The 14,571-nt window shown below is 33.5% G+C and overlaps 1 protein-coding gene across 4 annotated transcripts; it reads left to right on the top strand.

Annotated features, from left to right (window-relative positions):
- The first annotated feature begins 6,417 nt into the window (after window positions 1–6,417).
- LOC113329903 lies at window positions 6,418–11,577 on the top strand. Of its 4 annotated transcripts, none has more exons than XM_026576737.1 (6): window positions 6,418–6,553; window positions 6,798–7,853; window positions 7,978–8,252; window positions 8,390–8,551; window positions 10,932–11,114; window positions 11,234–11,577. In XM_026576737.1, the coding sequence occupies exons 2-6, from the start codon at window positions 6,824–6,826 to the stop codon at window positions 11,354–11,356; spliced, it is 1,773 nt and encodes a 590-aa protein (XP_026432522.1). In that variant the 5' UTR covers window positions 6,418–6,553; window positions 6,798–6,823; the 3' UTR covers window positions 11,357–11,577. The 4 variants fall into 4 exon arrangements, with proteins under 4 accessions (XP_026432522.1, XP_026432521.1, XP_026432523.1 ...); XM_026576736.1 differs by having other exon boundaries at window positions 6,491–6,599; XM_026576738.1 differs by having other exon boundaries at window positions 6,515–6,697; window positions 11,226–11,573.
- The last annotated feature ends 2,994 nt before the right edge of the window (window positions 11,578–14,571 follow it).

Genomic DNA, 14,571 nt, shown 5'->3' with positions numbered 1-14,571 from the left:
TATCCACTATTTCACCAAAAATTAAACCAAAATATGAAAAACAAGATAAGTCTAACGGAAAATAATCGGCATTGTATGCGTGATGAGTTGAATGGCGACTGTGAAAATTGGTATTTTGTGCATTATGAATGTAAAGCCAATCAACATTGTAGGCATTATGAATGAAACGCCTACCGTGACAATCACTATTGTATGCATCATGTATTGATGTCAATTTTCAGGTACGAAGATACTCCTTTTTGATTATCCATTGGTTACAGTCGGTATGATCGATAAAATGGCCAATGACGATAATCGACAGTCAGAATAAAATTTTATTTACGCCTCACTAGTGGAAAATAGAAGTTTTGCGACTGTCATTTAAGGTCATGTATACGAATTAATTGAAATGTTTTAACGGTCTCTGATGGGGTCATTGTTAAAGCATTTTTTGTAGTACATCTGAAGCCGTGGGTCTCAGAATATCGACTGATTCTAACGGTAACGAGGTACAGACCCATTAACTCTGTCATAGATTTAAAATATAATAAAAAATATAGATTCAGATTTGCTGAAATTCTTGACAGGATGAATTTGAAATAAGCGGACTAAACATAAATGAAACTCAAATTAAATTCTAAGTCAAATTCAAATTAAACTCAAGGAACTCAAATGTAATTCAAATGGAATACAAATTAAATTAAAATAGAACCCAAACTAAATTTAAAATTAAACTTAAATTTAAACTCATACAGAGAATTCAACATTCATATATTTTATCCACTAATAGGTTAAAAATTACACAAAAAGGATTGAAAGATGTGCTAAGATAACCTCCATACCAACTTTCTCTCCATCAACTTCCAGAACTTAACCAGGTCTGATTGTACCATCTCCCAAATGGATATTAACAATTCTTGATATTTAGGACCTAAAAAGAAAACAAATGATGGTTTAAGAAGCCAAAGACATCAATTGCATCCCCGTATAGGGCATCTCAACAACTTAATGCATACCAATATATGTCGTAGCTAGTTTTACACATGCAGCAAAATAAGTTTTCAACATCAATCAACCGAAATTAACTTGGGAAGTATACTATAAACTATCTTGATAAGAGAATTAAGAATATAGATAAAAGGGATTTTTTTTTTTATCGGTAAATTAAATTTTATTAAGAAGAAAGAGACAAGGTTCATAAAGAATGAACCCCAAACACACCAGACACCGATCAAAAGAAGCCACAGGACCTAAAGAACTGAACCCAAAAAAAATGACAAAATGTGTTACAGGCTTCATAAACATCACCAGTCCTAACACAACCACTCAACAAAAAGGAAAAACACCAAATTCAAGAAGGAAATACACAAAAAGGGAATTCACCAAATATGCATGTTACACTTCACCCATGATACTAATGGTTTCTCTTCTTCACTGAGCTTTGCAAAATAGTCTTCGGGACAGTAATTAGGGAAAAATGTAAAAGCTTGCAGCCGGAAGTAAACCTACTACAGTTCTAAGAGAACTGTTGACAAATGGTTGTAGCCATGCAAAACTACTCTAATGTCCGTCTCAAGTCTCAACTTAATTACTTGCTTTTGCAGTCAGCGCATTCACTAATTCCCAAAAGTTTAAGAAGCATGTCCCTCCAGTAGTATCAACTAATTATGCATCTTATTCCTACTTGATATGATCGAATTCAGAAAGAGGCTCCAGAATAGATTGCAGCTTCATTTTACCTGCTGTCGTATATATTCTGATGATATTCCATCAATTTACGTTCGTCTTCACTCGATTTCTTAAAAAGAACCTAGAAAGAGACTCAAACACCACCAACAAGAAGGAAAAAAAAAACATCCATAGATCAAGGAGGTTCAAAAACCGTCAAGTTCCACTTGATCATGAAGTCTTTCAACTGAACATTATGAAATTCAGGTTGCCGATAAAGCCAATACGCGACCTTGTTCCTAATTTTTTGAATCAACTTCGCCAAAGTGAGAGATTTGTTGTTGAAGGCGCGGTTGTTCCTCTCTTTCCAAAGGCTCCAAAGAATGGCTGCTCGTAAAACTTTTATAGCTAAAAGGGATTAAAGATTATGCTTCTCAGTTTTGATACGATAAAAAATACACAAAAGCAATGTCAGTTTCAAAATGAGGTAGTGCCATGATGATTGACAACAAATCAGTAGAGGTTGAAAAACTTAGCTCTGTTTTGAAAAATCACTTAAGAACCCACATATAGAGACATGGTATTATCCCTGTGTTACGATGGCATAAATGAACATGGTACTACGACTACATAGCACATGAATAAAGACCCTAAGAAACACAAGAATAATCAAATTTGTGCAAGTTGTAATATATGTTTAATCACAAGGCACTTGGAACATATGTTTACTACAACTACATAATATTATAGATACAAGGTACTTAATACATGCAACTCGTGTGTACTGGCTATTTTTCCCATCACGAGTATAAATGGACTTGTACGCATACTGAGTAGTTAACATAAAAGGTGCAATTGAGGTTTAGAAAGCTTACAACGAGGTGGGTAAAAGCTATCCAGACACATGTAAGACCTGCACACGAAAGAAACACTAGTTTTCAGCTTTCCAATCTTGGACAAGCTTGCCAGATTAATAATAAGAAGTCTCCGCCATTGCTTAAAACAGGTGAATGAATATTCAACCCATACCTTTCTCCCTAGAAAGCAAGGACTCCTTCCATGACATATACGTGCCCAAATGTAAATTCGGTAGTCAAGTGCATTATAATGTCTGGAATGATGAAAATGCATTAGAAAACTTAATGCATTAGGGGGTCAAAAGAGATCCCTGTTCGACTGATCAAGCACGGACCTAAAATCACAGAGATTCACTTTTACGAGACTGAGAAACTAATTTCAGCAGTTTAAACATGTATTTTGAAACTATGTACATCCTTCAGTATTAGAAGAAAAGGAACCTAAACATTGTCGGGTCATTTGTTCTTGTGGGAAAACCGAACCTTCCTATATAATTTTTATTGTTTCATCCACATTTATATGTTTTTTACTTGTTCTCATTGAACTAGAACAACAAAGTTAACCGGGTTGTACTAGTGCCACTATTAATGATTATAATCCACCAGCTGGTTATGGGGGAAAATAAATTCACTATGATGAGACGTTATTTATTAGCATTGTAGACTTCATACATCATCTAAATACATATAACAACACATTCCATAAAAAAGACTAGAACTTTGAGCACTTACATGGGATACTTAGTTCTCGACATATTATCATCCTCTTTATCACTCACAGTACCTATAGCACATGAGATGACATTCTTGACATTGCATACTTCATACTGCATTTAACACCAGCCGACTACTTATATAAATAAAATGAGAAGATGCAGGACAAGAATTCAGAAACTTCCATTTATAAAAATTGAATTTTATATTAGAAATAAGAACTCTACATGTTAGTTTATCTTTATAGTTATTCACCCTCAAGAATAAAGCTACCAAGCAAACAATAAGATTCTTTTCACACTTGAACTCCAGAAAGTCAAGAGATTGTAGTTTATTCAGTTCACTATCACAGCTCATTACCAAAAGTTGCATAGAATCCGGAGAATACATATATATATATATATATATGCATCGAAATATAAAACCTTAAGCAATGATAATGCAACAACTAAGTATGCGATCTATAAGAAATTTACCTAAACAATGATAGCCATCCCAAGTTTTAAGACAGATATTACATAAAAGAAACAAACGACATCATACATAATCAAAAATTAAGACATATATGGACATCGAAGCTTTACTCTAAAATAAGTCTTATAAATCTTTCATTGATTTTACAAATTTTTGAACAACGAGAAAATCATGAGAACATTGAGAAGTCTCTGTTTCATCACTATCCTCTAATCCAATTATATTCAGCAGGGAGGAAAACAACGTACCTCTGCTCTATGTTTCAGATTCTCAAAAACTTCCTAGTGTACAAGATGCAGATATAAATTAAACTAGCAACATTACATACTCAGACTCGGTCGGTGTAAACAAAGAATCGAATAATAGTATGACCAACTTCACTATAGTCAAATGAACAACTAAAAATAGAATATCATTAACATTGAAACACATATTCACATAAACATCCAAAGAAATTAAAAGAAAATATTTTATCCAATCTAACTGAATGCTTGATAGATTGATTCACAACAACAAATATGAGATTCAAATTATTGCATCATAAGAAATCATCTAACTTCACCGGTGATACGAATCTGATTAACAACTTACTAAATCAGGAAATTAATACCAATCTATGTCCTTTGTGAAGTTGAGATGTTTTCTGTTCACTCTAAAAGGCACAAACAAAAAGAAAGGAAAAAAAAAACAAACAAAAATGTCAATTAGGGTTAAAAATCAAATTAAATTATAGTTACCTTAAGAATCAAATTCAGGGGTTTCGTTTCTTACACTATAAGAAGATATCTTCTACCCCGTGATGACTTCTGGTGCGAGTGAACAAAAGAGAAATTTGGATAAAATTTTTGTGGTTCAATTCAAGTAGGTCGCTGAATTTAAGGGTAAAATGGTTTTCACAACGAAGTAGGTTTTAGCGGTATATGATATTTTGCATGTTTTTGTTAAATCTGAAACCGTTTTGTCGGGTCATAGACTGTCATTGAGGGTTGGGGAATTGGGTCATAGAAACCCCAGTTTCCACTATCCATGGTGACACACACCCAAAGTTTTTGCCTAATACCAAGAGATAATCGGCGTAGTTGGTGAATATTTATTCTATGTCAATTGCAAATTAACGGTCAACATTCATCATTTCGAATTTTCGATCATGCCGGATGTCTCTTGATAAAAAGGTGAACATCTCTAATTCGTCATTTTTCTTGCAAATCAAACCAAAAGAAAAGTGATATTTAACCCAATCAGAGTATTTTTGTTGGTCTTCACTTGACCGCCATTAAAAATTTTGGTTTCTCATAAATCTCGCAAAATCTTTCTTATCTTCTTCTATGTTTATGTTATCTATCTGACAATTAAAAAAAATCAAAATTACTCAGCATTTTAAGTTTAATCTTAGCCCGTTTTCCAACTACCTAATTCATCTAACTTACAATTAACCTAATTAACACTTCTTAAGGATAATTTAACCATTACCAAAATTATATGGATAAAGGATTTTTCAAATTACTTTATAATATATTTTTCCTTGTCTTTTTTATATCCTCAGTTTGTAGAGGTATCCCATATGTGGATTCTTATATTAAATATGTTTATTAATTGTAGGTTTTAGGTAAAGCGAGTTAGATGAACCGTATTGTTAGTTAGTTTAGCTTACTTCGTTTTTATAAAGTTTGAACAAAAAATGTGAACATTTATTGGATTTGGAGATGATAATGAGGCCAAGAAGCAGCGATGGAGTCTGACCTTTTTCCAAGTGGGGGAAAATTCATGTAGTAAAAAACTGTATATACTGAGCGGTATGCGGCAAAAGCCGCCCCATGTTTTTTTTTTTGGCTTTTTTATTGACTTTTTAGTATTAACTAAGTGAAAATCAGAGCATAACATATATTAGTTAAATTAGATACGGTAATTTAGATTGTTTTTTTGTTTTTATGTCATACATTTAGTGTATTTTTATTGATTTACATGAATTTTATAATTTTGACCCATTAAAAATAAGTTTCCAATTTTATAAAGCATATTTTCGCCCACAAAATATGTAAATTACAAAAATTATAAATTTATATTTGTCCCTCCATCTCTCCGCCCCTGCTAAGAAATGCATGCTTTTGAGTTATCAATTATCGGTATATGTGAGATCCAACTTCTCCTAAATCATTGTCACACAATAATATATGTAGAAACTGGTGCCTAACTCAGCTGCTCAACTCCCTTTCCTTGAAAGATTTAATACCCTCTACAAGGCCCTTCTACTGGTACCTAGAAAGGAGGGGGAGGCTCCATAAGCTAACAGATAAAACTAATACAGTGTAAAACAACAAGGGCTATGAAGTGTCCGTTTAGCAAAATGAAAATAAAAGAATCAAAAGAGTGTCAACAAGTGGCAGCCAGATTGAATATGATCTGAGATTTGGTAGAGGTAAAGTGAACAAGTGGCAGCCATTGATTGGCCAGGCCAGATGTAAAATTCCAAGAGCAACCTGGATATTTCTCTTTCTTATTCTTGCGACGTGTTAATCCACACCTATTTTCCACCACAGAACGCGCGCAAGTGGCTAGGATGGAGCGCATTTCGTAGTACTTCCGTTGTATTTTCTCTCGGACGTTAAGAATCGACTTTATATTCAGTGCTTTCCATCCGTTACTGGAAAATAGGCGTGGTGTCGAAAATACCACTTATCTACAACTTTTCTCCACCAGAAAACAATATCCCACTCAGCCTAGGACCCACCGCAGGTCCCAACGGTTTCATCAATTTCAATCAAGGTCTTAGATTTGTGATACATACGCCTATAAAGATATAGTGTAAGAAACCAGAAGATGAACAGCAGCTTCGGTGTGTTGGGAAGACAAAGAAAAGAGAAGTTATTATTCCTCAACACTCTCCCGAAATATGTGTATATATATATAGTATGACACAACTCAACTATTTTAGTTCTGCTAAAACTATTAACACCTGCTTGCTCAGTTAATTCATCTCCTTTGAAGGTTTTCATACAATATGAAGAGTATGTTATACTGAACCTCATTTTAACCAGATGAGGTTTTAAAGCATGTTGATTAATTTATTATTGATATGTTTTTAATTATGAATTTGATCTCTGTCAGGTGCCAATTTCCCCAAAGAAGATCGGATGGAAGGTGCCAATTTACCTGTAGAAGATCGTACAGAAACCGTTGCCACATCTACAGAAGTAAAAACCTTCGATAGGATGGAAGGGGCCAGTATCCCTGTAGAAGATCAGATAGAAACCGTTGCCCCATCTAGAGAAGGGAAAACCTCAGTTACGGGGATGGAAGCTGTCAATTTACCTATAGGAGATCAGATAGAACCCGTTGCCCCATCTAGAGAACGGAAAACCTCAGTTACAGGGATGGAAGCTGTCAATTTACCTATAGGAGATCAGATAGAACCCGTTCCCACATCAGAAATGAAAACCTTTGATATGGGAATTGAAGGTGCTAATTTCCCTACGGAAGATCGGATGAAGCTTGATCCCACAATTAGAGAAGCAAGGACCTTTGTTCGGGGGATTCAAGCTGTCAATTTACCTATAGGAGATCAGATAGAACCCGTTGCCACATCAGAAATGAAAACCTTTGATAGGGGAATTGAAGGTGCTAATTTCCCTACAGAAGATCTGATGATGCTTGCTACCATAATTAGAGAAGCAAGGACCTTTGTTCGGGGGATTCAAGGTGTCAATTTCCAAACAGAAAACCAGAGAGAGCTGGTTGCCCCATCTAGTGAAGCGAAAAGCTTAGATATGGGAGTGGAAGGTTCCAATTTCACTATCAAAAATCGAATAGAGCCCATAGCCCCATCAAGACAAACGGAAACTCTTGTTTGGGGGACCGAAGGTGCCAATTACCCTATAGAACATCGAATAGATCCCATTGCCCCATCTAGAGAAACTGAAACCTGGATGGAACGCTCCAAAATCCCAATAGAGGATCCAATAGTACCTGTTGCCACATCTAGCGAAGCGAAAACCTTAGTTCTGTTTGGAAGAGTTGGGAATGGGAAAAGTGCTCTTGGTAATAGCATCTTTGGAAAGAAGGAATTCGTTTCTAAGATTTCCGCTTCCGGTGTCACAACAACTTGCAAATTAGGAACAACTAGTCTGGATGATGGTCAAGTTGTTAATGTCATTGACACACCAGGTATACATACATACGTGTTTTTTATTTGAATTCTGGTTTCTCTTCGTATGTTTGCACACAAGAGTGGAACATCTTAATTAAGTACCTAGAAAAAATTCCTGTGGTGATATGTCATTATTTTCAGGGCTATTTGATTTGTCAAAAGGATCTGATAGACCTGACTACTTAGCAAATGAGATGGTGAAATGCATAACTCTTGCAGAGGATGGGATCCATGGATTCATTTTGGTTTGTTCTATTAAAACTCGGTTTTCGATTGAAGAAGAAGGTGTTATTCAAAGTTTAGGGAAAATATTCGGCGAAAAGATCTTTGATTACCTGGTTGTTGTTTTTACCGGTGGTGATGAACTAGAAATGACCTTTCAGGAATTCTTATCTACATGTCCCTCTTCGTTAAAGGTTTTTCTATGATTTAGTATTTGAACACATTTTTATGAATTTTATGGCTATTTATTTGTTATAATTTTAAAACAAGTTAATGGTATAATGGATTGATGAAGTTATAACATACTGCAACTTCTTGGATCATCCAACAGACAGTACTCCAGCTCTGCAAAAGACGATCTCTTCTATTTGATAATAGGACTAAAGATGAAAATCAGCGGAAAAAGCAGGTTCAACAACTGATGAAATGCATAGGACAGATTAGAGACGAAAACGGACAACCATACAAGAGTGAAACCTTTGAAAGGATGAAGGTGCGTTTTCTAAATACAAAGAATCACATTACAACTTTATTCTGCGTTACAACTTTGTTCTGTCTGTTCAATCCAATGCACTTATCTCACTTGGTGAATGAATTCAGCAGACCCACTTAAAAAGAGGAAAATTAAATATGGTGAGAGTTTTTGTTATTAAAATTTTCACCCGGATAACACAAATTCCCGATCACAACATTTCATAAGGGTCTTTTTGGATTGCAAAAGCATTCTATTATTTTTTGAGATTAAAACTACTTGCGGGATGGGATCAGGGACTAGGTAATAAAACTGAATATATAGTAATTGGTTATTTTGGAGTAGTTCGTAAAACACCTTAGCGGCTTAGCCATATATTTTTGTTAATGGTTAAGTCCCTTTTTCATTGGGATTAATCTTATTATTTTTATTTATTTTCAAGGATATATAATTTTTATCTTCTAATAAACTAATTTATTTATTTATTTTTGTTTTTCGTTTTGGTTTTAACTTAAGAGTCAATGAATTTCGAACATGGCGATTATGGTAAAAGACCGTAAAAATCGTCTTGGTTTAAATAACAAACCATCAAGCTCTTTCCAGCATGAAATGTTTTTGCCCGCAAGTTTGAGACCCTCAGTTGAAGAGGATTTATAAAAGTTGTCATAATTGAAATTGGCTTTTCTTAAATGTAGTTCATGTTTTTATTAATTATAGCTTAAAAAATTTAAGTTCAAACGAAAACCAAAATTACCAAATGAGTCTTCATTTTTCAACTAATAGTCCTACTTCTTTCCCAAAATTAATATACAGACCCTAATTATTCTTTTTTGATCCAAACTAATTCATATTTCAATTTCTTTCTAGTCATTCTCTCATTGTTCTTACAAATCACCCTATTATAAACCTTAATTTTTTTACTTTTCATCCAAAAAAAAGATAGACCCAACGGTTCACCCTTTTTATAATGCAATGTTATTTTTCTAAATCATGATTGTCAATTGAGGTTATATATTCTAACTATTCCTTTAAAACTTCTCCACAACAATATCAATCCAAAAAAGAAATAAAATCAACTAGGGTTTTGATTCTTTTAATAAAATCGATTTTCTAAAACCATAAGTATTATTATTCTATAAAAAAATATTCTAAGATGATTTTCCTTTTTCTCAATCATGGTTACATAAAATTGGGTAATTTAAGATCATCAATCATATATACCACATATATTACATAAATCTAATTATGAAAATTACATGATTAACTGTATTTCTTTTTTATTTAGGGTTTTGATAATTTATTTTGGGCTATATATAAAAAATTATGTATAATTTTATGGGGTTATGTTTATAATCATGTGAACCCATTTGGTTGAATTAATGACTTATTTAGTGTGGGTTATAGTTAATAAATACAAGGACTATAGTTAAGACCATTAAAATTATTAAGGTAATACCTTAATCAAGTATGTTTGTTACTATATTCATGAGAAACTCTTTAAGAAGTCGTCATAGTTGTGAGAAATTTTTTGATGGGGGCATGAGGGACAAATAAGATATTGATATGTGTCTTTCATATTAATTGTTTTCAAAATTCATGTTTCCAAAAATACCAAACATAAAATATAAACAATTAAGATAAGCAAGTTTTCTCAAAAAATACATTTTTTTATATGTTTGGAAACAAAATTTGTTGGAAGCAATTAATAGAAAATACATGCGTCAATATCTTATTTATCACCCATATCCCAGCAAAAAACACTTCCATCAAAAAAATTCTCCATAGTTGACCAACATTTGCCATAACGATTTTTTACTGAAAACATTAAGGATATTAAAAAAATGAACAAAAATATAAAAATGACACGTCAAGCAAAGAGGAGGTAATGAGGTAACCCTGCCGATTTTAGACAACTTTTATCTAGGGGTGCACATACCCTACCCATACCCGTCAACCCTACTCTACCCTCCAGTTTTTTAACCGTATCCTATCCTATCCACTATTTGGCGGGTAGGGTGGCGGATAAAGATTTTCTTAACCGCCAGTAAACGGATAGGGTGGCGGGTATAGCTCATATCCTACTCACCCTACTTAGGAGTGCACATACCCTATCCATACCCGCCAACCCTACCCTACCCGTCAGTTTTTTAACCTATCCTACCCTATCCATTATTTGGCGGGTAGGGTGACGGGTAAAAATTTTCTTAACCGCCAGTAAACGGGTAGGGTGGCGGGTATAGATCATATCCTACCCACCCTACCCGTTGTGCAGCCCTACTCTTATCCCACCATCTCGGTGGGGAATAAAGTTCGTAAATCATAATCCCAATTTATCCAAGTACACCCTAACTATATTTACTCGCTGAATTGTCTTGATTTAATTAGCGTACTTCTACTGCAGAAAGAAGCACTGGGCAAGCATGAGGCCAACACGTCTATGATGTGTAAACAAGTTCAACATCCGACTAGAACTGTGTATGGGGCGGAAAACTCGAAGAATCACTCGGCACAACAGAAGTCTTCTGATTGGGGCAATGGAAATGAGACATCGAGGGAAAAGGTGTTAAAAAAAGAACTTATAAAGGTACAGAGAGACAAATCAAATCTATTTTAATTTAATTTAAATCTCTTACTGGTTCTACTATCATCTGTTGTTCTTAGTTTTTCAGAATCAATTCCTTACTAATATGGACAGCCTTGCAGGCTAAAAAGTCCGGCCAATACAGAAAAGAAGTTCCGCGGGAAAATGAAAAATTAAAACGTAATCAACAAGATCGTGGCGGAAATATTGGTGATTATGTTCGTGACCTATGTACAATTATGTGACCTCTGTCATACTAGTTCCCGAAAACTTCAAGTATAGTTGAATTATTTTTTTCTACTACTTTGTTGTATTTGAAATGTGGAGAAATATGTGTGGCTGTTTTGATTTCTTCTCTATAATAAAGGTTTCGATTGCTGTATGCGACTTTTGATATTAGTTTTTTTCCGGAAAACGTCTATTACTCGGGACACATTGATAATTTGATTCTCAGAAATTTTAGAATCGTTTGTTGTTACATGGTTTATGCAGTGTGTAATGTATATAGACGGTTCAGAATGAGACAAGGAAATCATCTTTCAATGTATATTGAACTGCCTTATAATTACAAAAAGATGAAATGTAATGTTTGTTGTATTGATAATAATAATATTAAATCTGGATGTTAATAGAAGCTTTTAATAGAAGGCATTAATTTTGAAATTTATGAAAGTATTAATTGGACTTCAAAAATTAGTATTGCTTTTTTAATTTTACTATAAATAATCCGTGTTTTAATGGCACAACCTTAATCACAATTTCCATAATCTATTGTGATAAAACATAATTGAACGGACAATTTCCATAGTTGGTAGATGGGTCACATACATAAAATCAGATTTAGGGGCTAGAGTTTAAAAAACATGAAACTCAAAATCTATTTATTTTCATGAATTTATAAATCGATTATGGTGATCATTTCATCTTTTTTCTCCGGACCCAGAGGACTTAAGATCTGGGTTGATTATTACGAACCTTTTCTTGATGTTGAGAATGTTACGATCCATCATGAAGATGTGATCTGGGTTGATTATTATCTAACCTTTTCTTGGTCACTTCAACTGCAATTTGTCTATCACGTTTTTTGTACAAAAAAAATAAACAAACAGTTCACCATTTAACGAAATTGAGTTTCAAATCGACATAATCAAACAGATTGATCACAAACTTGCTATATATACAATCAAACAAGCAGATTTCAAGTTCAAACTTATTGTAAAAATTCATTAGATTGGTCAAACAATTCAGACTTTAAACAGCTGCAGTAGCAGAGAAACGGGTGAAGAAGATGCCGATATTTTGGGTATACGATTACGTGTACACTTAGACCCGACCCGTAAACACCTACCTGATTTAGTTTGACATCTCTTCCCACCCAACCCATTCAATTTTGATCTTCCTTTGTCAAGTTCAATTTTGATCTTCCGACATTCAATCATGGTATTAGAATCAAAAGAGAAACTGAATTTTTTATATCATCATCTTGATACAACCCATTACAGTGAATCCATCCTTTAAACTAATAATGAATCAACCATAAAAGAAAATCATTAAATTATCTGATTCACTCATCAAAGTTCAATTCATGTATCAATTTTTTTACAAGACGAAACAATAGCTTCAAAACTTGACATAACAACATCATCACCAGCAAAAATTTATTAAAGACAGGGAGAAATTCTGATAAAGAGAGGAAGTATGGAGCATTTGCTACTTACCGTTGTTCTATCTGCATCCAACAAATTGATCTTCTCTGCGACCTTGCTATTGAATGGAAACTTCTCTTACTTTTACTGATCTCTAACAAAAATAAAAAAACATCTTTCCCTTCGCTAATCTCTTACCCAAATCTAAGTATCTCCAAAAACCCGCTTCCAAACCCCTTGATACAAAATAAAAACATCTCAGACTAAGTTTTATGGATTAGACTGAGCTGCTACATTAGCACTTAAGTGTTGTAATTGAAAGAAAAAATTTGGCCCAAAAATTAACACTAATTGTTTCTTATCGGTTGTTAGCATGTGAACTAGCAGTTAGATATTTATGGTTGTTAGCATGTGAACACGGAAGATTTACTTTTGATGAGACCGAATAAGAACACATAGCTCATTTTACTTAGGTTTGTTTTGACTGAACACATAGCTCATTTTACTAATATAGCCTTATTCCCTTTCAGTGAGAGCTTGTTCACCGTGCATTAGCACATAAGAACACGTGGAGTGAGAGACCCAGCTGGGCGCTGACCACAGGTAAAATATTGAGTACAAGGAAGGATCGAGCGGAGAAAAAGAGACGAATGGACGGGAATTAAGAGAGAGGGGAGGTAACGAAGAAGAAGATAGGGAAAGAGAAAGGGTAGATGGGACCTACGATGTGTTTGAAAACGATATCCATGACATGAGAGCAACATTTCATCAGAAGAGCCAAGTAGAAAATGACTTTAAACGAATTTACATTGAACGAGCCCTAGGTTATGTTTCTTCGTTTAATTAAATTTGTTATACCAATCGATTGTTTATTTATTCTGGGTACAGGCTCATTGATGTCCCTTAATCCCATTACTTGATTGTTAGATTTGATTCTTCGTCGGCCCCTACTGCAATAGCAGTAATTTAGTGGTAATTGGTAAATACAGTTAGAGTTTGACGATGGTCATAAATTTGTCACCGGTGAGAGGCTAGAAATCCATCACCGACACTGAACTTTGGATGATTATCATCAACTCAACGATTATTCATTCAAAGTTTTGAGTAATTCCCATGAGTGAAAATTAAGACTAATTTCCGGTTAGATCCCACCGTTATAATGGTTATCTAGTACTTTCTCTTTTTCAAAAAGACGTTCTATTCTATTTTCATTTATAATAAAATTGGGTTCAATTTCTGTATATGGTCGTAGTTTTTTAATGAACTCTCTTATATATTCATAAATTTTCGTTTTCATAAATTGATTTTTAAAAAAAAATATTAAAAAAAAAAGTTGTATAATTAAAGAAACAAATATATATCCTTCATTTATTAAGTGAATATATATATTTTTCTCCAAAAATTAAATTCTTTATAAATTTATACTCCATAAATTCGATATCTTTTAATTTTTTTATATGTTTTATTTAAAATTTTAGTTAATTTTTATTTATAACATTTTTATTAAAATAAAATAAATAAATAATTAAGGATAGTCAAATAAAATATTATGGTCTTCTTAATATTTTGATAAAATTAAAGGGACAAAGGGAGTACTTCTATTTTCATAGAATTACATAGAGTGCCCTATTCCCTCCTTCATTTAGTTGTAGAACTACGTAATTCTTGGTTTGCAGAAATGGCTTTCTAAACTAAAATGAAGATTAAGTGTTTTTTACATTTCGGTACTTTGTACTGTTGTTCCCTTCCCCACTGATAAACAGAGAAAATACGTTTAAAATTGGAGTTCTGCAATCCACTTGTCATAAATAAAA

The sequence above is a fragment of the Papaver somniferum genome, unplaced genomic scaffold (assembly GCF_003573695.1).
Source record: "Papaver somniferum cultivar HN1 unplaced genomic scaffold, ASM357369v1 unplaced-scaffold_117, whole genome shotgun sequence".
NCBI classification, from domain to species: domain Eukaryota; kingdom Viridiplantae; phylum Streptophyta; class Magnoliopsida; order Ranunculales; family Papaveraceae; genus Papaver; species Papaver somniferum.
This window is presented reverse-complemented; position numbering and strand designations above follow the sequence as displayed.